Source organism: Miniopterus natalensis, chromosome 4, assembly GCF_054644295.1.
Source record: "Miniopterus natalensis isolate mMinNat1 chromosome 4, mMinNat1.hap1, whole genome shotgun sequence".
NCBI lineage: Eukaryota > Metazoa > Chordata > Mammalia > Chiroptera > Miniopteridae > Miniopterus > Miniopterus natalensis.
Genome location: NC_142084.1, coordinates 45,760,185 through 45,787,992, shown reverse-complemented (window position 1 = coordinate 45,787,992; position 27,808 = coordinate 45,760,185). Strand labels below are relative to the sequence as shown.

The 27,808-nt window shown below is 40.0% G+C and overlaps 1 protein-coding gene across 1 annotated transcript; it reads right to left on the bottom strand.

The window, feature by feature from the left end:
- Window positions 1-21,636: 21,636 nt before the first annotated feature.
- LRAT (lecithin retinol acyltransferase) lies at window positions 21,637-26,551 on the bottom strand. The gene is made up of 2 exons (XM_087816518.1): window positions 25,865-26,551; window positions 21,637-23,308 (listed from the first exon to the last, which is right to left on the bottom strand). The coding sequence occupies exons 1-2, from the start codon at window positions 26,402-26,404 to the stop codon at window positions 23,156-23,158; spliced, it is 693 nt and encodes a 230-aa protein (XP_087672644.1). The 5' UTR covers window positions 26,405-26,551; the 3' UTR covers window positions 21,637-23,155.
- Window positions 26,552-27,808: the final 1,257 nt, after the last annotated feature.

The following is a 27,808-nucleotide window of genomic DNA, read 5'->3' as shown; positions in this document are numbered from 1 at the left end:
ACAAGAGAGAGAGGTGAAAATAAAAAAGAGAACAATAGAAGGAACAACAAAAACAAGAGTGGGGAAACAGAAATAAGTGAAAAAAGAAAGCAGTAACAAAATAAAAATACTGCTATCGATGAATACATGATTGTTGTCAATCTATACAGCCAAGGTTTAAATTATTTTGCCATAGCCCGACCAGGCATGGCTCAGTGGCTGAGCATCGACCTAGGATCCAGGAGATCAAGGTTCGATTCCCTGTCAGGGCACATGCCCATGTTGTGGGCTCCATCCCCAGTTCGGGGCATAAAGAAGCAGCCAATCAATGACTCTCTCATCATTGATGTGTCTCTCTCTCTCTCCCTTCCTCTCTCTGAAATCAATAAAGATATATTTAAAAAATAGTTTTATCATATAGGCCTACTGGATTTTTCTGTGCCTTAAAGTTGTCAGATAAATGTAGCCTATGCCAACACTGCTCATGTTTTTAGCAATCCTCAAGATCTCCACCAGTTATCAGAAATTGAACAGATGCTTGCAATAAGTAAACAGAGCTTCAAATTGAGCCCTGTTCCTATCTATTGGAACAAGCTACTAGAGAGCGCAGGAATCACAATCACTTGTCCTCTGAGCAGAAAAAGGAGCTACTGTGATTTGCAACTAGCCACAGCTTAAAAAACTTACATCAATAGATGGGCAAGAACTATAGAAGAGGAGCCGAGATCTATGTTGACCACTGTTTATAAAAATGCTTTTTATTTTTTTAAATAAACTTAATTACCATATCCTTAGGCTGTCAAAAACATCCTAAAGATAATACTTTACTTTGTTTCTTAATTTTATGTCTTTCTCATTTAGTGCTACCATGAGCAAAGATAAAAATTAAACCCCACAATATAGAAAATGCACTAAAAAAGCTATCTTGGTTTTCAATAGAAATTTCCTAATTATAAATGGAAATGAAGTCATTGCAGCACAGCATTTTAAAAAATGAAATTTTCAGCCACAGCACCTCAATTTCAGACTTAGTTCTGCCATTTCCTAGCTGTGCAATCTTGGGAAACTTAATTTCTTTTACACCTAGTCCTTTCATAGGTACAATGGGAATACCAATACATGTTACCACAAGGCAGCTGTTAGCATTAAATATATGTAAAAGGCTTGCTGACCTTACATAAGGCTAAATCAAGGTTAGTTTTGATAAATACTAGAGAACAGTGAATCTTAATTTTTCTTGTACCCACAATGTTGGCACTGACAGTACATTTTGGTGGATTTTTGCTTTGCTTTGAAAAACATTCATTTCACAAAGCTGGAGGGGTGAGTATGATGTGGTAGACACACACATAAGGAAGAGTATCAACATCTCTATGGTGGATAGAAAGTGGGAGTAGAGAGGACATCACCAAAGATTTACTGCTCTAAAGTGAGTGCAATGGTCGCTGCAGTTATACTCACTTGTACTTACCACACAGCACAGTGGCCCTGGAGCCAGACTGCCTAGATTGCAATCCTTTCTTTTTACTTACTAGCTATATAATTTTGGGTAAGTTACATAGCCCCTCTGTACCTCAACTTCCTCATTAGTAAAATATAGATAATCATGCTGCCTATCTCACAATCTTTATGAATATTAAATCAGTTAACTGTTGTTAAAAAAACAAAACCTCTCTAGGATCCTTTTTTTTGGCCCTGAACACCAATACTAATTTTTATGCATATATTGGAATCTTTCAAATGATTAAACATCTGAAAATAACTATAGCTTAGAATTCAGGTACTCGATTTATCTTTATAGTAATTGATTTCTGAAAATAACTGTGGCATCAGATAGAAATAGGCTGAGAATACTAACATAAAAGGTTCTATAATAAATGCCAGGGAATTTCTACACATTATCTCCAGTCTCTACGACGATTAGAAGGGAGTCTTAACCTTGCTAAAAGAAAACTACTATTTCCACAGATGAAAAAAGTGAGACTAAGGTAAATTATCCAAAATCACAGAGCCAGAAAGTAGCACAAACTGAATTCAAACCCAGGTCTACTTGATCTTAAACATTCCCTCCTGCCAAGAAAATGATTCTGACATACCTTTTGCCACAACTTTACCTTTAAAAGTCCCTCAAGGAACAAAGAAGCCCCCAAATTGGCTTGTATGCAAATGGTATACTCAGAAATTATAAACTCATATAGCTAAAATTGGGTGACTTCTAAACTCTTTCCTAGTTTTAAAAATCTGAATTTTTCTGAGTGGTGGTGAATATAACTACAAACATGCATATCATACATACCATATACAATCTTTTTACAGTCTTAAAAGCTCCTTCCAAGCTATTAAATGTATCCAATGAAATAATTCTGAAGAAAACAAGGTAGGAGAGTAACTGGTGCACACAAGTAGTGTCTACCTGACATCTATCTCATTTCCTTAAACTTAGCATCCCAGTTTTCTTTACTAAGCTAAGATGCATCCATCAAACTGTGTTATGAATGTAAGTACTGAGAATGAGATCTTCAATAGCGTCTTGAATGCAACACACCCAAGACTGGAAGTCATTTCATCCTCCAAACCTACTCCTTCCTGTTTTACCTTATCCATCAACTCATCCAGTCACCTGCTAAACGGCACCACAACAAACATACTCCCTTCCCTCTCTTCCAAACTGCCACAACCAGAAACTTGCGAGTTAACCCAGAGTTGACTTTCAGCTAGTTAGTCACAAAGGCCTGCATATTTTACCTTCTAAATGTCTCTTGAAATCAATATTTTCTTGTCCATCCCCACAACCTGTTCTCATACAATTATTTCTTACTTGAATGAGTATTAGGTTCCAGGTTTTAGTCTTGTCCCATTATCTTAAGTTTATACTACAAATCAAAACTAAGGGGGAAAACGAGTAAACTTATTTTTTTAGTTTTTTTAGTATGTCTTTATTTATTTCAGAGAGAGGAAGGGAGAGGGAGAGAGAGAAACATCAATGATGAGAGAGTCATTGACTGGCTACCTCCTGCACGGCCCCTGCTGGGGATAGAGCCCACCACCCAGGCATGTGCCCTGACCAGGAATCAAACCATGATCTCCTATATCATAGGTTGATGCTCAACCACTGAGCCACACCAGCTGGGCAGTAAATTTATTTTTTTAAATTTTAGGATCAAGAAGACTCTTTTAAAAAATGAACAACAACAAAAAAACCTTCAAAGAAGAAATATTATTAAATTTTTATTACATAAAAATTAACTTCTGGAAGGCAAAAAAGGTACCATAAAACTAAGAAAATTACAAACAGAACAAAATGATTTGCAATACACATAATAAAAGACTTATTTCCTAAAAAGCAGCATAGTATCATAATTAAAAGCACACTTGAGTACCTAAATGACTGCTTAAATGTAAATCCTGGATCTTCTCCTTAGGAGCTGTGACTTTGGGCAAGTCTGGCCTCAGTTTACCTGCCTCTAAAAAGTGGATTAAAATAGTTTCTACCTCACAGGGTTGTTGTCAAGATTACACATAAAGGGCTTAAAATAGTATTTTGCATATAAGCACTGTAAGTGTATTTACTATCTAATTAATATCTAATAAGATAATATATAATATTAATTTCTGATCAAATAATACTGTTGTCCAATAAATTGATTAATAAAACAGTAAGAAAAGCACAAACTGTAGACCAAATCAAATTCATTCATTTAACAACTGTTTATTAAGCATCTACTGTGTGCCAGGAACTATTCTTTGTATCTAGGATACATCAGTAAATAAAAGACTAAAATTCCTTCCTTGTATAGCTTATATTCCAGTGGGGAAAACAAATAATAATAAAAGCAATAGGTAAGTATGTTAAAAGCAGGGGAACAGTACGATAGAGCCAGGGGCAGAATAGTAAAAGATGAATTCAGTGGGGTAATAAGCTGCCACATCACACAGACTTCAGCTTTTATTCTAAGTTAAATGAGAAGCCACTATAGACTTTGAGCACAGAATATGATCTTTCATTTTAAAAGAATCATCTGGCTATTGTATTGAGAAACCAGTAGAAGAGCAAAGGTGGAAGCAGAGCCCAATTAGAAGACTATGACTAAAATTCAGGTAAGAGATGATGATGGCATGGGCCAGAGATGTTAAGGTGGAGGTAAAAAGTAGTTTCTGATATGAGATGTATTTTGAAGGTATATCCAACAAAATTTTATGAACAGATTGAATATGAATTGTGAGATAAAGAAAGTCAAGGATAACACCAAAAGTTCTGGCCTAAGCAATGAGAAGCAGAGAGATGAGGAAGGCTGAGATAGCACAGATTTTAGGGATAAGATCAGAGTTCAGTTTTGGACACACTAAGTTTTAGTATCCAAGAAATGACCAACTCAAATGCCTACAAGGCCCTGACAAGAAATGTTAAGTGAGTGGAAAGGCACAGTGTAATACTCGAAAACATACTATGGACTGTGCTTAACTAGAAAGTCCATGTATCATTGGAAAAGGGCAGTGGCTACTGAATTCCAGCAAACGGTTATCATGAGGAAATCCAGTCTGCCCCGTTATGTCAGTTTCCAATTTTACACGAGAAGCCAGAAACCTGCATATTTTTACATGAAATCTGTCAATTTCAAAATTTGAGAGCCAAACACCTGCATGCAGATACTAAAACTGCACAGCTACATAAATGGCATTTCCATTTACATATTCACACATTCACAGGCACAAAAACTTAATCTGGTGGAAAAACATGTTCATACTTAGGCCAAGGTATATTTAGTTCCACATCTCAAATCAAAAACTTAATGAGTAAAATGCTCACAATTCAGTTCAATTCTATACACAATTACTGAATGTTTCCCATGTCCAGTTACTTGACTGGATTTTCAGTCATATTGATAACTGTAAGAACAACTACAACCACAGGTAGAGAGTACCTGGGATAGAGTATGCCAAATATAACTTTCTCGTAAGCAGAGAGAACTGTACAAGGTTGGAAAGGGCTCCCACAGAAGGTAGCTTCCTGCCATATAAAAGCATTCAAACATGGACTAGGCATGCTGCAGAGTAAATCAAAGGGTGAATTGGTAGGCGACGTGGCTTTTAATGTCCTTTCCAAAATTACTTAGTACAGTTAAACCATAGACCCTGCCTTAACAGGACTTATAATCCAGGAAATATTAATATCATCATCATCCAGTTAGATGCCTGCATTTTGGAGAGCAGTATCTCTACAAGACATTCATTGAAAACATTGTATGGCATGGTCAAAAAAAAGGGAAAAGAAACTGAAAATTAATACAATGAAAAAGTAATAATAAAAACTGTACAGACCAAACTTTCTATGGTTTAAACTCTGGGTTGCATGAGGGCAGAGATTCCCATCTACCCAACACACACCTACAATTACCTTACAGACATCTATCTTGCATTAATCTATCTTTCTTATGTTGTATTTTTAAAGATATCTAGGGTCCCATGTTGAAATAATAGGTCGGTTCCTACATGAAAGATTCTTTTACTAGAGAATGACCAGAAACATATGACAGATTTAGTATGTGACAAGAAATCTCAGTCAAAATATTATAAAAACTTTAAAAATCAACTTAAGTACAAAACAATGGCGAGTCATCAATCTCATTCTCCCCTTTAATAAAGAATGTGTCCTTACCTTAAAACCTCCAAAAACAAAAGTAACATATACACAGCCCTGACCAGGTGGCTCAGTTGGCTGGAGTGTCGTCCCATATACCAAAAGGTTGCAAGCTCAATTCCCAGTCAGAGCACATACCCACGTTTTGAGTCCTATCCCTGGTAGGGGCGCGTATAGGAGGCAACCAATCAATGTTTGTTTCTCTCCCCCTTCCTCTCTCTCTAAAATCAATAAAAACATATCCTCGAGTGATTAAAAAAACAAAACATATACACATATCTAACTCACAATTAAGAAAGTTTAAAAATATCAACACCATACTTAATTTACAATCAAAATACATTTCTAAAAGAGCCAGAAGTTAAGCACCTCAACCAGAGAAGTACAAATCAAATCTAAAAGTGGCATACAATATCTTTATATTCATTCTAAAATATTCTCGAATCAATCTGAGAATTACCAAAATTCCAATCCTATACACATGACAAAACTGACATACAAACTGAAGCTTCCAGGCTTTTAGTCCTCTGACACTTAACAGCTACGAATTCAGATTCCAAAGTGTTCTACGAGCTTTTATCCTTGCAGTGCTGACCCAAGAAATCTGAGTAAAGCCCTAGCAAGAGAATGACATAAATGGTTTGTGCAAAAAAAAGTGGGAAGGGTAGATTAGAAGTTGTTGTACCATCTAGAACTCTGGCTTTCACAGATAAATTTTTCCTAAACTTCAGACTTTCAAAGATTTCTCTCAGATCATTTTAAAAAGTAAGAGCCCTGGCTGGTGTGGCTCAATTGGTTGAGCATTGTCCTGTGCACCAAGAGGTTGCTGGTTCCATTCCTGGTCAGGGCACATATTCAGGTGCAGGTTCGATCTCCAGTAAGGAGGTGTGCAGCAGGCAGCCAATCCCAATGGATGTTCTGCTCTCATACCAATGTTTCTCTTTCTCTCTCCCTCTCCTTTACTCTTTTCCTAAATATCAATTAAAAATTATATATATATATATTTAAAAGTAAAAGAAGAAAAAAAACCTACTAAGCTATAAAGTAGAAAGCCAAGAAAGAACAGCCAATCACAGGATAGATACTCAAGTAGCAATTTAAATCAAGCCTTTAGCTTTAAGGGCGAGGAACCTTTTTTCTGCCAAGGGCCATTTGGGATATTTATAACATCATTCTAGGGCCATTCAAAATTATCAACTTAAAAATTAGCTTGCCATATCTGGTCAAACATTTAATTAACTTGCCCCTAATGTGATGACTGGAACTGCTTCTCTTTGGTGAGGCCTTGGCATGCTTTAAATGAATGCTAACTATATCTTCATTAATTTTAAGCATTTTAATAAGTTAACAAAAATATAAATTTTCAAATTTGTACTGATTTTCAAAATAGAAACTGTATTAATGAAAAATATAAGTACAACTTTAGCAAAATATAAATAAAAACTAATCATTTATTTAAAGGAATTGAAACTTCATCTTCTGAATGACTAAAAATTTATGAAGTTGTGAAAATGAACACTTAAGTTTTACTATGATTTTAAAAACTGAATATACTAGTAAAAAACATTTATTTTTAAGGTATCAAAACACTTTTACAGAAAGTACATTAGATCTTTATGGCATTCCTTAAATTACATGGTATTAAAATGCAGATTTGTTAGTTCAGTTGTTACTGAGTATGTAGGGTACACTGATACCATGGTTGCCAGGTCAATGGAGATTTTTTTTTAATGGCAACTCATTTTGGTGACAGACTGCACTATAGCAACATGGATGGAAAATGGAAAAAATTAGTCAAAAGTATAATGATGTGTAAGTCTAACACTTCAAAATAAAAGGGGTATAGATGAACCAGTTCAATTCCATTTTAAGTTATTTTTATTAAAGAATGAGAATACATTTTTATTACTGTAACTTAAATATATGTATAATACATAAAAATTTTTAGTGCCAGGTGTTTCACAACCTCTAGTAATAAAGTGGAGAACAGGTTTAAATTTTGAAATATTTTTAAAAATTGAACTATTTTATAAAATAATTGTAACTAATAATTTTTTAAATATTACTTTGAAAACAAAAGTGTAATGCTCTTTGAACTTAGGCTAAAATATACACATAAAACCAAAATTCTTGTACACCACGACAAAACAGTACACTACTAATTCCTTACAGAGCTTTCTATAATCTGTCACCAGAAATCTGTCAAAATTTGAACACAGATATATTTCCTTCCCTCTTTTTCTTGCTTCACCAACCATCAGGTAGTAAAATGAAATGGGAAACAACGCCCAGCATTACTACGAAAATCTGCGAAGATTTTACACCAATTATTTGATCTCTAGCACAAACCCTCCTTAGAAACCAACTTGTCTAAGTTTCCTGACAACAAAAACGACACCATTAAAAATTTGAGGCTTAAAAAAAAAAAAAAAAATTAAAAAAACTGAGGCTTAATTTCAGTCCATAAATTAGGCACAGTCTTATGAATAATTCTTACCTCATAATAGATCCAGGAATACATGTTTTTATTTCAAGTGTTTATACCTATTATAATCTTTGGCAATAATGCTGAAGTCCAATATTCCGCCTTAAGTAAAAATTAGCGATTAAAGCAGTGCCTTAAGCAGAATCGAAGACAATGCTAAAATTTAGTAATTGCAGCACTAATCGTCATCTTCATGTCTATAATGGCACGCAGTTGCAAACAAACTAATTTTAAAATAGAATGTTTTAAATGTGCACCCTGGAAAGAAATTTATCATTAGAGCCCATAAGGCACTTTACTTCTGAAACACTCCAAATGGAAGTTTGTCCAACTCCTCGTGATTCTTGAAATGAAAATATCTTCCCATTATTTAAATAAGCAAAATTCTGCCGACATGTGAATGTTATTTATATGTTAGTATATTATACACACAACATATCCTGCTTCCTGGTTCTAAAACATTATAACCACTTGTATTTGTACCCTCAACTACAAAGCGGGGCAAATTTGTAAGAGAAGCCAAGTCCAAGTTCCTGCTGATACACCCTCTGTATTAGCCTTATTAGAATAGCCATATATTATAAAGGCTATACAGTATTTATCAAGAATGGGAACGCTTAAAAGACGTCAACATTAGCTAAGTTCACAACTGGGGCCAAATATATCAAGGGGTTCACAAGGATCTCGGAAGTAGTATCAATGTCAGGGTTAAACCCGAGGTCTCCTGACTCCAAGTCCAGCGGTCCTTTCAGTACCCCAAAGAAAGTATTTTACAAATTAGTCACTCAAACTGTCCAATGTTAGCAAATAAAGATGGTAGTACTTGGCTGTACTGCCGTCCAGGGGGGTCCACTACCTTTCCGGTTGCCCCCTCTCCCGCCGCCTTGCAGGGTTCAAAACGCAACAGACCAGAGAGCAGTAGAGGGAGAAATGGGAAAAGAGTCAAAGACAAAAGAAAGTTCGAGGCTCATCTGCGGTTAGAACTCAATGAAAACCACGACGTGGCCGCTAAATCTCACCCTGCAGTCAGGACGCCCCGACCGTCGGTAGTCCCGGAGCCTCTAGCGGGAACGCGCGGGCGCAACAACGGCCGTCCGGCGGGGAGGTAAGGCGGCTGGCCTGCCCTGTGGTGGTTGACGGAGGAGGAGTGTTAGGAGGAGAACATGGAGGGCAGCAGGCGGGAAGCGGCCGGAAGGCGGCGGGGGAGAGAGGAATTAAGGGGGAGAGAGGGCAGGGCGCTGTGGAGCGGAAGGAGCTGCCGACGAGGCCCGACGAGACTGGGAGCTGGGGACCGGAAGGCGGGGGCCACGCGGCACGAGGGGTGATGGCTGGAGCCGCCCAGCCCCAAGATGCCCTCTGGGGCCGGGAAGCCGCGCCTGTGCCACCTGCCCTGCCGCCACTCGACGGGGCGGGAGACTAAGGAGGGCGAGCTCCGCAGACACCGCCTCCAGGGAGACCGGGTCCTCACTGCGACTTTCGCGTGAGCGACTCGGAGGCGGCCTTTTGCGGCAGGGAGACAGGGTCTCCAGCCGTTACCAGCGGTTTGGCAGCGAGCCTGCCGTCCCCATCCCCTCCTCACCCCTTGGGTCTTCAAACGTAGGTCCTAAATCCCTGGGACCAACGACCACAAACCGCCGCCACCGTTTCGGAGACGGGTCGGTCGGCGCGGGGGTCGGGGAAGCCCACAAGGCGCAGCTCGCGCAATCCTCGCGCCTAGACTCAGCTCCCAGCGGGCGCCGCGCGCGGTGGCATAAACAGCCCCACGCGGGGTGGCGTCTGGACCAATCAGTGACCAGCCTCAGAGAGGATCGCGGGCGAGTGGGCGGGATCGTGGTTCAAATCCATCGAAGGACCTTGGGAGGAGCGTAAAAGTTCTCGGAGTGACAGGCACTTTAGCCAATGGGAGTGAGGAAAGCAAATTTTGGAGGACGGGTTGGCCTGGTGTAAAACGAAAAGAAGATCCTGCTTCTTTTGTTAAGGCGCTTAAGAACGAGGGCAGTGATTTGAACTTGCTTCCCTTACTTAGGAGAAAGTATAAATGCGTTGTAAAGATTCTTTTTTTCGTTTGATGTGTTCAAGTCGTAAACTAGTTTGACCCCGAAAGGCTGTTGTGTCATAAGTATGGACCTTTATAAATAAGAACTTGGGGGGGGCGGGCGCTGGTAATAGGCTAAAAGTATTTGAAAATAGTACTAGACTATAAAGAGCAGCACTTTAATAATAGGCCGACTCTACCTCTGATTAGCTTGCAGAGAGATTTGGCTGTGGCAGAGCTGAAGAACCAGGTTCTATGCTTGTGTGAAACCAACTTTCACAGATACCGTCTGTGTGAATTTTGCTTTCTTTGAAGATAGAACTCAGGATTAAATGACAAAGAAAAAGATGACTTCAGGAACCAACTCTATAGAGTCATAGACTTACAGAATATTAGAACTGGGAAGGACCTAGATCACGTAGCTTCTCCTTTAACAAATGAGAAACATGCCCAGAGTAATCCACTGGGTTCCACAGTAACACAGGTCTCCTAATTCCCACCCTCAAGGTGCTTTCTTCCACAATAACTCATGATTTCAGCTTGTTGTCACCATATGTTCAAGGCACTAATGGATGTCTTTATATTTTTAACATACTCCCACGGTGAGGAATTAGCAAAGACTTTGGAGTCAGACATCTGGGCTCAAATCCCTGTATTACCATTTTGTGGTTGTGACACCTTGTACAAATAACTTATCTACGTCCCAATTTAAAATGGGAATTGTGGGGATTAAATGATAATGTTAACAAATAATGAGCATTTACTATATGCCAGAAACAACTCTAAGGGATTTTCACCTATTAGTTAATTTAATTCTCACAGTAGCTTTGGCAAAGGTACTAGCCCCATGCAGCCGAGTATTACAGATGGGGAAACTGAGAGACGGCAAGTAAGTAGCCCCAGGTTGGCTTTGAAACCTGCAAGCATAACCACTATGCCATACTGTCTCAAAATGTGTCTAGAAACAAGTGATATAATACCCAATGCACACAAGAAACTCAACAAATATTCTTTCCTAAACTCCCTGCCCTTCAGTGAATATCATGACATTTAAAGAGGTTGCATGCATTCAAAATAAAGTCACTAGAAAAAATAGACTGATAGAATATACCTGCATAGATTTTTTTTTTTAAACATAATTTCTCCACCTCAAGAACTACAAGGATGGTAATTGTTCTATCTTATTGATTACTATTTGTGGCTGCTTGTTTATTTCCCCACAAAAAGGTTCATGTTGGTGCTTTCTCAATTCCCAGTAATTAATTCTAAATACATGTTTGAAGTTAAACTAACAGAAATTGTTCAAGAGAATATTTTTTTAGAATTTGCTGTAGGATCCTTAAAACATCACTAGGTGGAGATGTTATCTTGTGAGTTGCAAAAGATGTTCTTAGAAGTAAGTAGCCTGAAGGTTTTTTGTTTCTTTTTGTTTGTTTGTTTTTGTTTGTTAATCCTCACCTGAGGATATTTTTTCCATTGATTTTTTTAGAGGGAGTGGAAGAGACGGAGGGAGGGAGAGAGAAAGAGAGAGAGAAACATCTATTTGTTGCCACCAGGAATTGAACCCAAGACCCTTTGCTGTTCAGGCCAATGCTCAAACTGCGGAGCCATGCCAGCCAGGGATGAAGGATTGTTTTTTATTTCCAGTTTCTTTTTCTCTCCCCACCTCCCTGCAAGTGTAAAGAAAACCAAATAAAGGCTTCTCAACAGACATTAGAGTCAGGCTTTAGAAAAGACAATATTATTTAAAGACTATTCCAGTACTTAACATTGTATGTCCTTTGGGTTAGGTTCCCTCTAAATCTTTCATTACTCATACTCTATAAATAGATATAGTTTTCTTTTTATATATATATCTTTATTGATTTCAGAGAGAGGAAAGGAGAGGGAAAGATAGAGATAGAAACATCAATGATGAGAGAGTCATTGATCGGCTAGCCAGCAACCCGGGCATGTGCCCTGACCAGGAATGGAACTCCAATCGCCTGGATCCTAGGTCGACGCCTGGATCCTAGGTCGACTCTCAACCGCTAAGCCACGCCTGGCCTGGCCATAAATAGATACATTTTTCAAATGCTCTCTAAAATGTATTCTCTACATGTAAAATTAAAGTAATGGCCTTTAACTTTATTTCTCAAGGCTCCTAGAAAAGAGGATCTAAAATACTTATACCAACTAGAATTCTTTTTCAAGAATAAATCCCAAATTAGGGCTTGTTATAAGTTTATTTGCAAGTTTATTGGGAAGGTGATCCAAATGAATAGGAAGAAGAAGAAAAGATTCACTCGTATGTACAATCTCTAGGACAGCGCTGAAGTCACTGGCCTTTTATGTTTTGCCAGCTTTTATTTTATTTCAAGTCTTACTCTTTAAAAATGAAATACATTTCCATCTCAACCTGTGCCTTAGCACCACTAAATTACTAAACCCTTATGACAAAAAAAGGGGGAGAGGATCTTGTTCTGTTAGCATAACCTATTTAAATGTAAACTGGAAACAACTACAAAATACAGGATCCGATAAGGCAGAGATTTTTTTCTGTTTTATTTCTTGCTCTGTCTCCAGTGCCTAGCAGAATGGCCGTAATAATTATTTGTAAAATGAATGAAGGAATGAATAAAAGATTTAAAAATTTAGCGATAGCTTATTTTCCTCTCAAGTTTGAATTCTTAAAGTGGCCTAATGAAAGTAATTTCTAAATGATTTCCCAAATTACTAATATGTAGAAAGACGTTATCTCCATCTACCTACTTCCATAGAAAACTTAGTGTACTTATTTTCAAAATATGAGTGCAGTTACTTTCATAATGTCAGGGTTTAGAGAAGTTATACTAAAGTCTTTTGAAACTGGTAGAAATTTGACTCCAGAATTAGCTTTTGGACAATTTATGCCGCTCTGTTTATTTATCTCTTGATTTGAAATTATGGTAAAGCTGAAACCCTTGCAGACCCCAAAGAAAATTTTATAGTCAGCCTTCTTTTTAGTCTCTAGGTGTGTACTTAGCTGGCACAGTAGAAGACTATCCTTTCATTAACCCCAGAGTAGTTCAAGGGTATGGACAATATTGTTCAACAAATATTTGTCTAACACCTACTGATTTCTAAGCACTTTAGGAAGTTTAATGAAATATTTCAAAACATTTTTTTTTCTGTCAGAGGGACAAGGTGGAAGTACAGTGGGCTTTGGAATGAGACAGTTTAAATACTGGCATTGTGAGTTTGGATGCAAATTATTTAGCCACCCAAAGTCTCCATTTTCACATTAATTGCATTTATAACAATATTTTCTGCCTTGTATGTTGGTTGTCTAGATTAAATAAAATACTTATCAGTCAGGATTGACTAGATTGTACTGCAATAATAAGCAACCCCAGAAATCTCAGCTTAAAATAACAAAGATTTATTTCTCTCTTGGGCTACAGTAGCTGTGGCTTTCCACCCATTCCTCAGATCTTTACTCAGGAACCCAGAATGATGGAGCATCAGTAGCTGTTACATTGCAAGTGGCCACGGCAGAGGGAAAGGAGAGCTCTGGACCATTTCAGATGGACAATTACATGCCAGATTCTAAACTGACCCATGTCCTTTCCAATCACACATCATTAGTTGAAACTGTTTGCACAGTGCCATCAACAAAGGGGATCTTGGAGGTATATTCCTAGGTACCCAGAACATGGCACCTGCATTTTTGCTGAACAGCATCAGTAACTACCATGAATATTAAATGTAAAGTGTCTAGTATAGCATCCACCTCATAGTCATCCCGTTCCTCTCTCCAAACTACTCCTTGCATGCCTCCTTATTTATAAAGATACCTATATTCTCTACATTAGAGAATTGAATTATCCTTGAATTCTCAAACTGTGTTCAGTACAATGCTTCAACCAGAAAATGTTCCTTGAAATAAATAGTTATGTGATCAAACTAATTTTAAAAACACCACATATCCCTTCTTAGAAATTTTCAGTGCACAATAGCTAATAAAAGTTCAGAGATGTCCTATTTAATTCTGTTTAACCCAAAGCTCAGCAAACTTATTTAATCACCCAATGGGTTCATACAGTGCCTATTTATAACCCGAGCAACACCTATTGAACAGTTGTTGGAAAATGCTGCTCCAATGAATATAAGACTAGCCTCACTGAATTTCTAGATGACATTGAAAAAGGTCCTAGCATTTAAAAACAAAATCTCACTCTGAAATTTGTTACAGATGTTCTAGTATATTTAGTTATTTAAAAATAGTCCTCTAGCCCAGCTGGGCGTGGCTCAGCAGTTGAGCACCTAGGATCCAGGCGATCGGGGTTCAGTTCCTGGCCTGGGTTGCGGGCTCAATCAGTGACTCTCATCATTGATGTTTCTATCTCTCCCTCTCCTTTCCTCTCTCTGAAATCAATAAAGATATATTAAAAAAAAAAAAAAAAAGAATGTATGTAATAAAGTTTCACAGATGTTTTATCATCTAGTCAGAAACTTGGAAATTTGCTTTTTTCATAAAATAATTTGTGTGTGTCCATATTGTCCACACACGCATATCATTAAGAAGCATTTAATTGCTTTGTGTTTAGAACTGGTTTTACTCCCCATGAGGCTAGCAACCCTGAAGGACTGAATAGGACTATGGGACTCATGCTATCCTGATAACAAACTCTGGAAGGGACTCCAGAAGCAGAAAAGCCACCACATTGGAGAAACTGGTGTCATTTACTGCTCGTGGTGTGGTGTAGTGGCTTCCTTAGGACTTTCAAAGCAGAAGAAAAAACTTTATCTTCCAAGTATTTCTTAAGACTCTCCACAGTCAAGAAATATCTCTGGTAGCCAAAAGAAGAAAATTAGGAGTAAAACAATAGACTTTCCTTACCCATTTATTATTCTGTAGACTTTAATGGACTGTCTCCTATTGTTTGTCATGGTATTAAACCCTGGACAATACAAGCAAAAGTATAATGTACACAATCCATATCTTTGGTTGGCCCGATAAATCATTGTAAAGTAGTTATTCCTGAATTTGATTGTGTTCAAGAATTATTTTAGGTGGCTGTTTAAAAATGCAGATTTTCAAGACCCCCCACAGAATTTAGAATCAGTATGTTCAAGTGGGATTAGGTCAACTGCATAGAAAAGAACATTCTAAATAAAATAACTCCAACTGCCTGAAGAAATTAGCAGCTTATTTCCTCTGGAGAAAGACAGTCCAAATCTGATATGGTGTCACCACAGGGATCCAAGGTTCCTTCTTCCTGCTTCACCACCCTAGGTGCCTGGCTTCCACCCACAAAGTCACCTCATAATTCAGGATGGCTGCTGGCACTCTAGCCATGTGTCTGCTTCCAGACTGGCAGCAACAGAAATGGTGAAAGAAAAAGTGCACTCCTTCCCTTTCAAGGGGTGTTCCTGAGATTCCTACACAACACTTCTGCTTTCATTAGATTGCTCAGAACATTGTCACATGGAAAAGAAGGCCAGGAAATGTAGTATTCTAATAGGTGTATTGCTGACCCCAACTAAATAAGGATCATGTTACTAAAGAAGAAAGGGACAATGATGTTTTGATATTCAGCTAGTAATCACTGCTCCATTGCATGTGGAATGCTGCCCAAGAACCTGCAATTTTAACAGGTTTTCTGAATGATTCTGATGCAGGTGGCCAATGCAGTGCTCAGTAAGGAACAGTACTATGGAATATCAGAATAAGGTAAAACTTATAATTGCCTGAAATTAAGGTTTAAAAAAATAGCAGTTTATTTGATGGAGGCAGATAAGCCTAATGGAATGCATACCTTGAAAAGAATACTCTCATTTATTGAGAATGCCAGAAAATGAGGAGTGAGTGTTAATAAAAAATTTTAGTGGGCTAATATTGCTGTATTATTATATATGGATTACTATTTCCAAATATTTAGGAAAATCACTGAATGCACACACACACACACAACACACACACACCATTGGGGGTCAGCATGAGGCCTGACAGGAACCAGGAAAAGGGCCATATTCAGAGAATTTCTGCTCTAAAAGAAAGTCGTTTCTCCACCTATCCCTCAGGTATGTAGAGAATACATGCAAAAACTACATTTTCTCAAAATCTCTTTTGAGAAAAGATCTCTACTTGGTTCCAGAGTGGTTAGGAGAACGAGCACTAGCAAAGAGGAGCCATCTGAGCTGCCCAAGGAGGGGGGGCGGCCCCCGCAGCAGCGGGACGCAGGGGCTGCGCAGCTGTTCGCCTACGGACGAGCTCATCCCTCAGACCCTGCTGTGGCGCTGTAAAGCCATTTATCCCCTTCATTGTCACATTTTCTCCCAGCTTGCCTATGTCTGAAATTCCTTTATAGTTTTAAAAATCATTGTCTCAGTTGTTATTGTCCCATAAAGTCCTCGTCCAGGAAACATTAGGCATGGTGGAAAGTGAAATATTTACCATTGTTAAATTCCCTGGCAGTTGTCTGTGGCTTGCCAGAGGTGAAGTGGAGAGAGATGCCTATGGAGAGGTGAATGGAGGAGAGAAGAGTTAGGGGGAGTCTTGGGGAGAAAATAAACTTTCATGTTGCTCAAGCATTTAGCAATTGCTAACTTTTTGTTCCCACCCAGCAGTGAGACACCTGGTCAGATCAGGTGTCTGGACCAATATAGAGCTTAAAGCTCTGATTCTTCTGCCTGAGCAGATCCTTGGGGGCAACTATGGGCTGAGCCAGGCTTAACAGACGAGAGCTGTTTATCTGTTAAATTTTGGAATTTCGGCTCATTGTTTGACTCAATATAAGCAAGGAGATCTTCTCAGGAATACTAACATTCTTCTTTAAAGGATAGGTGATTCCGTCAAGTAGCAGATAAAATGGTCTCAAACTTTTACATATATTGTGGTCAATATAGGACAAAGGAATAAGAAATCATTATTTTGTGCAATTTTCTTTGGACATGTTAGCCACTTGGATTTTTTAATCTTCCATTATGATTTTTTCATGAATATTTTAGTTATAGAGAATTGAAGTACTTATGAGGTTATGCTACTGAAAAAGGTCCCAAAGCATTTGAATCTTGCACTGTGTCTTGATCTCTCTGCTCCATCATTCTGTGAAAGGGAAGAAATGGTCATTTCTCAACGGGTTGTTTGAATGAGAGCCCAAGACTCTAGAGTCTATGCAGTACGGTTAATTTTTTTTAAATTTCTATCCTGTCTCACTTCCCCTGAACCTATTAGAATTTCCATCTGAATATGTGTTCTTTTCCAAGAAGGCGATAAATTTGAGAACTGAATCAGTCATTGATTTGACTGACCTCTGATAGTAATCAGTCTTCTCAAAGAAAAGTGGGGTTCTGATATCACCGAGTGTTTGTCTCTCAAAAAAGAATTGCGAAAATTATGATGTATGCTTCTAAATGAGGCATAAAACTGTTCACAGTATGTTCCATTCCAAAGAATGCTGAAGTGAAAACAGTTGTTAGATAAATAGTTTTCCGAGTCGTTTAGCCTTTTTTCCCCACCAAACTTTGTAAAAAGAGGCCCACACTCATGTACATTTACATTTCAACCCACAATCTGCCTTCTTCCTCAACCTTCTTAGCACTAATACCTAGCATTAGTCGGTCAGTTCAAGATCACTGGCAGTCGTATTTGTCAAACCCAAGGGGAACACTATTCAGTCCTTATCGCTCTTTTATATCTTAATATTATTCATACTCTTACCTTCAAAACCCACTCCTGGGCTTTCTCACAGTGTCTCCTGGTCTGCTCTAAACTTTAGTACCACTATTCTTCATTCTTTTCTGGAACTGTTCTGAATCTTTCTTCCTGTCTCTTGTGACCCTAATTTTCCATCTTTACATTTAAAAAAAAATTTTCATAGACTCCTCCAATATGGTTTAATCCATTTCCTTGGCTTCAACAGCCACTATTATAATTCCCAAATATATTCCCATCCCTGAGCTCTGTCTTAGGCGTGAGACTCCAATTGTCTATATTTCTACCTGTGAGACCCTGGGATACTCAAAGTTTATATATCCCAAACCAGGTTCAACCTACTTCTCCCAGGGCCCACTTCCTAAATTCACCAGTATGACAATACAACCAGAGCACTTATCCTGGTGCCCAGGCTCGGCCTGTTCTCCCTGAGGTACATTTCTTGCCTTTCCGGGGGGGCTGTTTCCCAGGCTCTCCTGTCGGCTGGTTTCTGGCTCAGGTGGCTAGTGTGAGGCCCTCATAGGAGATTGGAGGGTGAGAGGAGAGGAGAAGCTAAGGCATTCACACACATTCATCCAGCCAGACCGTGTGAAACAGCCTCCCTCTTTCTCACCTCTCCATAGCCCCTGCCATTGACTTACAGCTAGTCCTCATTTCTCCCCTACATTTTGGTAATAGAGCTTATGTCCTTTAAGTTATATCTCATCTAGTTCATTCTCTACATTGTTGGAAATGAGCTAAGGTGATAATCAGATATTTACCTCCCATTTAAGCTGAAACTGATAGCCATTTTCAAAGGAAAATCAATTGAAGGAGCTCTTTTAGAGTAAGTCACTGTGCCTTGCATGTGCTTGTTCGACTTGGCCACAACTGACTGGCCTCACGTTATCACCTAATCTGAAGGTACCTGGCCTAATATGTGACCTTTCATTGTTTTTAAATCTATTTACTTGCCATTTTTTCCCCTCATTAGACTAAGCAACTACAGGACTGGGATTCTAAATAGTTTATTCTTGTGTGGTCCTGCTTGGAGGTCTCCAAGAAATTAATACATTCATTGTGGGAAACTTTGTCCAGTTAATGGGAGACTTCAGGGAGCCAATGTTGTATGGTGGGAAGAAAGCTGGAATTAAGTTCTGGCTCTGATTATTTGCATAATCACAAAGTATCTCAACCTCTGTGCCTAATTTTTCACATCTGAATTGTAGTTAGATGTTTAAACATATAGCTCAGTAACTTCTGTGTTCTTTGCAATGCTGTGAGTGCCCATCAAGTCTGGCCCTGGGATTCGCTTCTACTCATACCTCATCTCTACCTCACCCATGGCCAGGGTAAGGCTGCCTTGGTGGCATTACACAACTGGTTAGAGGGTCCATGTCCCGGGCTCTAATTATTTCTTGTTGCTTTATTTTGTGGAATGGAGAAGGGGTTTGTAAATTAAGTTGCACAGAATCCTTTTTGCATAATCAAGGTAGGCTTCAAGATGTAAATAACATAGACCATATCAGTCTGAAAGCAGATCCACATAAAGTTTTAATTTCAAATATAGAGGACAGTATGTAAAATTGATTTTATTTAACACACATGTATGTATATCAAATATAAAATCAGTTGAACTGATAGATCTAGGTCTGGTTAAATTTTCTAAGTAGATCATAGAAAACAGAAGATTGGCAACTATCATTTTTTATATGCTTCTCATCTATAACAAGAGTTTTCCATTATAAATTTGATATTGCGGGAAAACATTTTTTTCTATTTGACAGTAGTAATATGAAATAGAAAATGGAAAAATAAGTATAACCATATTCTGAAAAATTAATTTTTTAAACAACAAATCCTTATATATTTGCTTGTCCTTAGAAATATATCTAGCAGAACAAAGATCTGGAATATCCAATATACACACAGTCACCATATTAATATATTTTTCAGGAACCAACTTTCTGACTGACGGGAAATGATGCATGACTCCTCTCTGATAAATTACTCAAACATAAGGATTTGGCTGAAGTCTGTTGACACTTTCTTGACATATTTGCTCTCCACCCTCACAATTACAGGCCTTTATTTGAGATATTTAGGACCATAGCTAGTGTCCTAATAGATCCCCTTGCCCTGACTTGCCCCATGCCCCCATCCTTCCTTCATGCTTTTGGGAGTTCCTTTCTGAACCCCAAATCTTCATTGCCTCTTCATAAAGTCCACATTTTTTTGGTCTACACAAGACTTGCACTGCCTGATTTTTTCCTTTCCCACATTTCATTAGCCTTTCCCTGCTCTAGCCTCTGAACCACTTGCATTTACCCAAATGCCCCCTGCAGTTTCATGCTTTCAAGTCAACTAATAGACTACCTCACACTTATGTGCTAGGCATGTTGTGGGCAGTTTTCATGCATTTGCTCATGCTGTTCCCATTGTGTAAAATGTTCTGCCCAAATCTGTCCATTAAAAAACACCTCAGTTTTCCAAGTCTCAATATATAGTCCCTATAATTTTGGCCTCATCAGTTAAAACCACCCACTTCTTTTTCAGCTATTGTGTCAAGTCTTAATGCTTCTATATCCACGTGGCCATAAACTTTGGGAAAAAGGTCCATCATGGACCTTTTCATCCCAAACACCTGCATAGTACCTGACTCTTGCATTATTTCACCTTAGCCCCATGAGTCCTGTTTGACCTTCACCTGGGTGTGGCAAAGAACAAAATAAGCATCAAGAAGCTGCCTCAGATACTACCTGATTACCATTTCATAAGTGAGAAGTTTAGAAATATATGAGATCATATATGGCAGGACCATAAGGATGAATCTTAACTGATGATGCCATCTAGAAATTCATTACAAGACATATTAATGGTTTAGGATTTCTTCCTCAACCACAATCAGGGATATTTCCACTTTTTTCTACTTAGTTAAGCAACTAATCATGCTGAGCCAACAAAACAAAAACTCTCGTTTTCTCTGAAGTTCAACAAATTCTAGTATTGTGGAACATTTAGTAAATAAAACCTTCCTCCAGTTCCCTCTTCCCCTAAATTGTGAAACAACACATTGGTGTAATAAGATCACCTCTTACTGTTTCTCACCTCAATGCTGGCATTGCCTCCTTCAGAGAGATTTATCTGACAATTTAATGTCTTCTTTCCCTGTATTCCCATAGCACTGTGTACACTTTAATATGAATAGTTAAAAATGATTAATTCTAGACCATGACATTGAAACAGGTCAGTGCCTGGCATATAGTGAGCACTCAAGTGAGTGATGAATTGAATCCTGCTTTAAGGATGTGAAGTGAGTCAAGCCTAATTATATTAATTACAACCTTAAGTACTTCCCTTGGCATTCAATCAGGGATTATTACCTTTGAACAAAGATTTAACATCAGACAGTGGTTTTTGCAACTTGCAATACTAAAGTCTACAAAAAGGTGTTATTTATTAGGACACCATATTTTAAAAAAATGGATTTAAACAATTGCTACAAGGGTAATATACACTAAGTGAAAAAACAGTAATATAATGCATTTCTCACCGTGGTTGTTTTTTCTTTAAAGAATAGTTTATTGATTTTGAGAGAGAGGAAGGGAGAGAAACATCAATTGGCTGCCTCCTGCATGTCCTCTACAGGGAATCGAGCCTGCACCAGGGCATGTCCAGACTGGGAATGGAACCTGCAACCTTTTAGTACATGGGACTCCCAACCAACTGAGCCACACCAGCCAGGGCTCATGGTTGCTGTTATGTGTACTTAAAATAATTTTAAGTAGTCAGAATAGGCCCATAGAACAACTTTATTCTGTGGTGTTACCATTTTATGTTTTAATTATTCAAAATATTTAAATGATTAAACACAAAATTAAACTCCAACTGAATTTGTTGTGGGTAAATTAGTGGTGATAAAATATCAGTTACTAAAATCTGCTCTTAAATTAGTTCTGGTTGGATCACTGAGTGACTGATCCCACCCTCCTCATACCACTCATTATGTGACTTACTATTTTGATTCTTGGTAGTTTATAAAATAACTTTAATACTTGAAATGGAAGTCTAGCTTTTAGCTTAACTTCAGAATTTGTTAATTTTGGAAAAGTACTTGAATGCTTGCTTTAACACCAGTACATCTCAACTAAATATTAAAACAGCCTCAGTATAATCAATTTACATGGCTGGCGGTACTAAGACGCTTACAAATAACAAACGGTTATTTCCTTTGGTCCTACTTGTTTGGGGCTTATATGGCATTCTTCTTTTAAGGATGTAAGCTATACTTACTTGCCAATGAAATTGGGAGAAAATGACTAGAAAACAAATCTGAGGGCTTTTAAAAATTATACAGTACATTACTAAGTGCTCTAAAAGCTAAACCATCCAATGTCATGTATGCAAGTCACACCACAGGCAAAGGCATAAGAAAATGGACTAAACTTGCTATAGCATTCACCTCTACAAATGCTCTATAATAACCACAGTGGTATGATAATAAAGCAGTTAACAAACTTAATTTGTCATCAGTCTGAGTGTATGTGGATATCTGCATATTTAATTGGTACATATACATCCCAAGTATCCAAATTATTTCAATCCTATACCCATTTACCTCTCAGAGTGGTTTAAAGTAACCACAGTGACACATAAAGGGGGGAAAAAGGATGCTAGGCTTCCTATTAAGTAAAGCTATATCAAATTGTTCAACTAATATTATAGTAACTATTTCTGCAGGAAAACACAGATTCCTATAGTTCTGGCCAGTCACTTTATCAGTAAACCTTAATTTTGCTAATATGGTTTCAACTAATGAAGTATTCTTGACTCATTGGGAATTATAATACATGAAAAAAAGATTGAGGAAATTTTTTTTTTTTTTTTTTTTGGCCAATCATCAAACATGTTTTCATCTGAACAAGGGAAATTCTTTCAGTTTAATGTAAGTTTTCAATGAAACAGGATAAATTTACAATGAAGTTGGTGATCTTCATTCAGTAAGTCTTCTGATCTTCAGATTCTGGCCTAACAGAGAAGAGCAATGATTACAGGAGGAAAAAAAATCTCCTGTGGCCATCATCTTAGAGGCTGGTTTTCTTGTAATGATGAATTCTATCACAAGTTGTCAGGTTTCCAAGATTTGCACAGTGCTTTAAAATGGAACTGCCTGAGGAAGATTCAGAAAGCCTTGTTCTTGGGCTTACACAGTAAGCACTTTGTGTGATTCTTAATCACATTTTTATCCAGAACACAATGTTACAGGTCACATTTTTCTCGACGATGCTTATACTGATTTGTGCTCTATAAATATAAACAAATTTACACACAAAATACACACACTGACACGAGGATGTGAAGTTAGCCAGCCATCCATAAGCAGAATGGAATAAAAATTGCAGGAAGAGTAGTATATGATGCCAAGCCCAGACAGATTATAGATGCCAATCCCAAGAGTGCCGAAGCAAGAACACTTCTCTGATCACGAATAATTATCTTCAAATTCTCACAAAACTGGAAAATAAAATTTAAGAATGTCAGAAAAGGTGACTAAGCCTGAGAAAAATCACATATGCTAAGTAATAAAGAACAATTTTCCCAGCTATTTTGTGTCTACCAGAAGAACTAGAATTTCTCTTAGAACTTCTGAAAGAATTTAAATGTTGAAAGTTCAGTTTCTTGAATCCACATCCTGTGACAGCCCGCTGAAATAACACCTTTGGAAAATGGGTTAATAATGGAGTTGCCTTTGTAAATACTTTGATAGAAAAGTACAGAGAATGTGACCACATAAAAATTTAGGACTAAACGTTAAAAGCATTAAATTGTCTATCAATAACAATATATTCTAATATTAGATGAGCAAAGAGATCTCTAATCTCAAATAAATACATTGTCCATTATTATTGGTGAATTCAATTCCTACAATTAACCATTCTAAAGTGTGGTGATATAATAACTTGTTAACTTTCTAACTCAAGTTTAAGAGACAACTTTGCAATTCTCATGTTAAGCTGGTAATAGTTGTACATAAAGGAGAATTCAAAAATGAGATCCAGAACCAAATAATTCCTCATTGTTTCTGGAAAGTAGAAACCAGTCCTTCTTTAGCATTAATGATCTACTTCTCACAGAGCATGTCCAATAAGCAGTTCTGAGAAATAGAAAAATTGGGATGGGGATTTTTTTCCCCCCCAGGAAGTCTACTCTGTGGCCAGACTGTTAGACCATTCAAAGTGAAGACAAAAACTCAAGTTTCACAAGAGATGCTATGCAGCAACAGCAATTAAAACCCTTCTCTATTTCTGTAAAACTCTACGAAGTTTCCAAAGATGAAAAACTACTCCAACTATTTATTTATACAGATTAAATATCTTACTACCTTAAAAAAGTACTTGTACTGTTTTTCTGTAGAAATATATAATACAGAGCTATATGTGTTCCACGAGAAGGTTAACTCCTAATTACAAGATAGAAATACTGTTTCCTTGGAGAAATCATTTGCTTCGTTCCTAAGTAAATCTGGCATGTTTCCTTTTGTACATTTTTGGAGCCCATGTTTGTAAATGTGGTGAAGTTCATTTTTAAACAGGCCTGGAGCTGTGGTTCTGGAATCACTGCACAGTGCTCTAACTGTATTTTAATTTACCTATGAAAGCATTCCTAGATTGAGTCTGTTGTGGCTCTATTAATAATCATGAGGAGTTTGATATACTGATGTATAAAAGCATAATACTTTCATGCTCTGCCACAGAGGAAAGATTTCCCACATGGGTCAAAAATTAAATCAAAATATAGAGCAATAAAAAATATCAGTTAAACGGACTCAGATTATTTTGGTCCCCAAAATATCTAAACATAAAGAAGAGTCAACGGCCAGGCGTGGCTCGGCGGTTAAGCATCAACCTAGGATCCAGGCGATCAGGGTTCGATTCCCGGTCAGGCACATGCCTGGGTTGCGGGCTCGATCCCCAGTCGGGGGTGTGCAGGAGGCAGGCGATCAATGACTCTCTCATCATTGATTCTCTCTCTCTCTCTCCTTTCCTCTCTCTGAAATCAATAAAGATATATTTAAAAATAAATAAATAAATAAATAAATAAATAAATAAGAAGAGTCAAACGTGCAGGTCATTTTGTGATTACCTGGGTTTCCATTGTTAAGAGTGAACATGAACAATGCCTCTTTAACCACAGGATAGGCTGAGAAAGCTTCTAATTGCAAATGAAGTTGCAGGCATTCTTCAAAATGTTAGCTATTTGTAAAAGTTAAGAGGTTTTGAAAGGAACTAAGCATTCCTATTCTCCCCTCCCCCCCTTGGACTTGTGGCTAATTTAACCATCTTAAATTCTGATTTTTTTTTTTTTTACTTCACACATTAAAATTACCTTCCAACAATTAAATGGCTCTTCTTGAAAACCAATTGTTTTGATCTCTAGGAGATCCATAAACAACCTAACCCATCTTTGGGGCTAATGGATAAAGGATGCTTAACAATGAGGGAGTCTACATGGGGATTAAAGCCAATATAAAAATTTCAAAACACCAAGGAAAAGACGTGTCTGAAGCCCAGACACAAGAGTAAGAGATCTACTGGGGAGGTCTTCTTACTGGGAATTTTGATAGTTTATATTAAGCAAAGGGAATTCACTCTCTGCTGCTTACAGAGGGTGAACACTGCAAGCTTCCTTAGTTTAAGTGCACACTTCGCACACAGTGTTACGGATTAAATATAAACTCTGGACATCTTCCTTCCAGGTGAAATTCTTGCGAAAAGCTGCAAGCACACGGCGGATTGTCATTTCAACTACGCTGGGTGGACACCCTGATGACTTCTGCAGCAATGACCCGGGAGCGCTCTCGGAATGGGCAGCGGTCCGGCACCGCCACGCTCCTCGCCGCGCCTTTCGAGAGACCCTGCAAGGCACATGGCCATTTCCTCACATTGTCTCCCTTAGGGACGCCAGACCCTCCGTTACTCAATCCGTAACTCGGGCCTGATCCCAGGGGAGAGAAATGGTTAGGGATGGGAGTGGGGCGTCCCCGCCCGGCCCCCGAGTGAGACGCTGTACCTTGTCCGCCTGGGGGCTGACGGCGGTGCCGTATCTGCAGTAAGTCACGAAGTGCTCGCAGTTGTTCCACAGCAGGCTGTAGGGGGTGATGCCCAGCAGCTTCTCCGCCCTCAGCGCCACCCCTTCGTTGGGCAGGGCCTTCTTCTTGAGGGACTTGTCCAGGTGGTTGACCAGGATTTCGGCTCCGTAGGCGAAGTCATCCACCGTGTCCACGCGGATGCTAGCCACCCTGCCGATAACGCCCAGGATGAGACGCTTGTTGGAGACCACCTTCTGCGTGAGCCCCCGGTCCTCGGTCAGGGCCAACAGGATGTCGGGCATCATGTGGGCGACACGGTTGTCGCCCAGGTAGATGCCATAATGGGTCAGGTGGGTCCGGGACACCTCCAGGACGTCGCCCCGGCGGAAGGAGTTGATATCGTGGAAACTGCTCCTCGCCTTGTCTTCACCCGGGGCGCCCGAACTGAAGAGCTTGAAGTTGGACATGAGGAACAACTTCTCCAGCAGGAGGGACACCGCCTCCAGCATTGGGTTCTTCATCCTGCAGGGAAATGAGGGTCTTGGGGGACCGCCGCCCCTCCGGCACCGGCCGGGCCCGGCAAGGCGAGCTCGCCAGACAGGGGCGCTGCACCGCCACTCACCTGCGGACCAGCGGACCAACGCCGCGGGGGAGGGCGACAGCCCAGGAGGGAGGACGCGGGGAGGAGCCGGGGGCCGCGCCGCACTGGGGGCTGAGGAGAGGGAGGAACTAGCGGCGGCTGACCGTGGGGACAGTGCGAGCAGGGCTGCGAGCCGCACGCAAAGCCGCGCACCTGGACTCCGGGGCGAGCCAGCGCGCGGGGCCGCTCGCTGATCTCGGCGGGGCGGGCTTCTCGGAGGCTTTTTATCACCGCGCAGGGGGCGGGGCCGAGCGCCGTCACAGACCCGGCGAGAGCGCTGATTGGGCGCGGGCGGCCGGCGCGGCGGGCGGAGGGGGCGCGCGGGACCGCGGCTCTTTGGAAGGGCGCGGGCCGCCTCGCGGTGCCCGGGTTTCGCGCTGGCGCTCATTTCAGACAGGCTCCCCCGGGCATTCACGACCTGAGCACTTAGGCTTTTAAGCGGCCCTTTTTGGACCGTAGAGGCCGAGGTGTGGCCGCGCGAAAGGCTCTGCACCTGTCTGGACCAGGGCACGTTCTGGACGCTTCGGGAATGTTTTCAGTGGGAAGCCCCTTCGGGCGGTATTATTAACCCCCTAAAGGGCTGGATACCCGGAGACCTCGATTAACTGAGGTGTTTGCATTCACTCCTCTAAATGTGCGTGCCTCGAAAGCCTGTGGATTCCTTCCTTAATTCCGTAGAGCTGTAGTCCCACGGGGCGCGATCCTCCTGCCCTTTAAATGCCGCGAATTCCCATTGTTTTCGCTGGCGGGGGGCAGGGTGGCGGCCCGCGCGTCCGGGTGCTCCGCGCCCGGCCCCGCGCCCGCGATCAGAACCTCAGGCGCCTCCGCGCTCCGACGCACCAGTGTCAGTTAAGCGCGCGGCTCCCAACGGTCAGTGTGAGAAACGGCGAAGCCTCCAACGTTTTCCTGGAAAGCCGGATTCACGTCATGTTTATTTCTCCGGCTGCCGGGTTACACGGACCGAGCTGCGGCCCACCCACCCAGACCTTGCGGCTTTCAAGAGCCGCGGTGCCGAGGTGGCAGGAAGGAGGAGGCGCCGAGATCCTGGCCGAGCGTCCCCGGCGACCCAGGTGCAGGGCGGGTGGTCGGGGAGCGGGGGTGAGGGGGCTGCCCACCCGCCCTCCAGCGCCCGCGGGCACGCGGTGTCCCCACCCTGCGCGGAGTTCCGAGCTAAGGGGCTATGCCAGCGAGTTTCAACCTTTTTCACCTCGTGGCGCACATAGACTAATTGCTAAAATTATATGGCGCACCACAAAAATATATATATTTTTTGCCGATCTGACCA

Coding starts and splice junctions, on each gene's coding strand:
- LRAT (XM_087816518.1), bottom strand. CDS start 26,404: ATGAAGAACCCAATGCTGGAGGCGGTGTCCCTCCTGCTGGAGAAGTTG. Junction 23,309..25,864: donor TCAGCCCCCAGGCGGACAAG/GTACAGCGTCTC, acceptor TTTATTTTCCAG/TTTTGTGAGAATTTGAAGAT.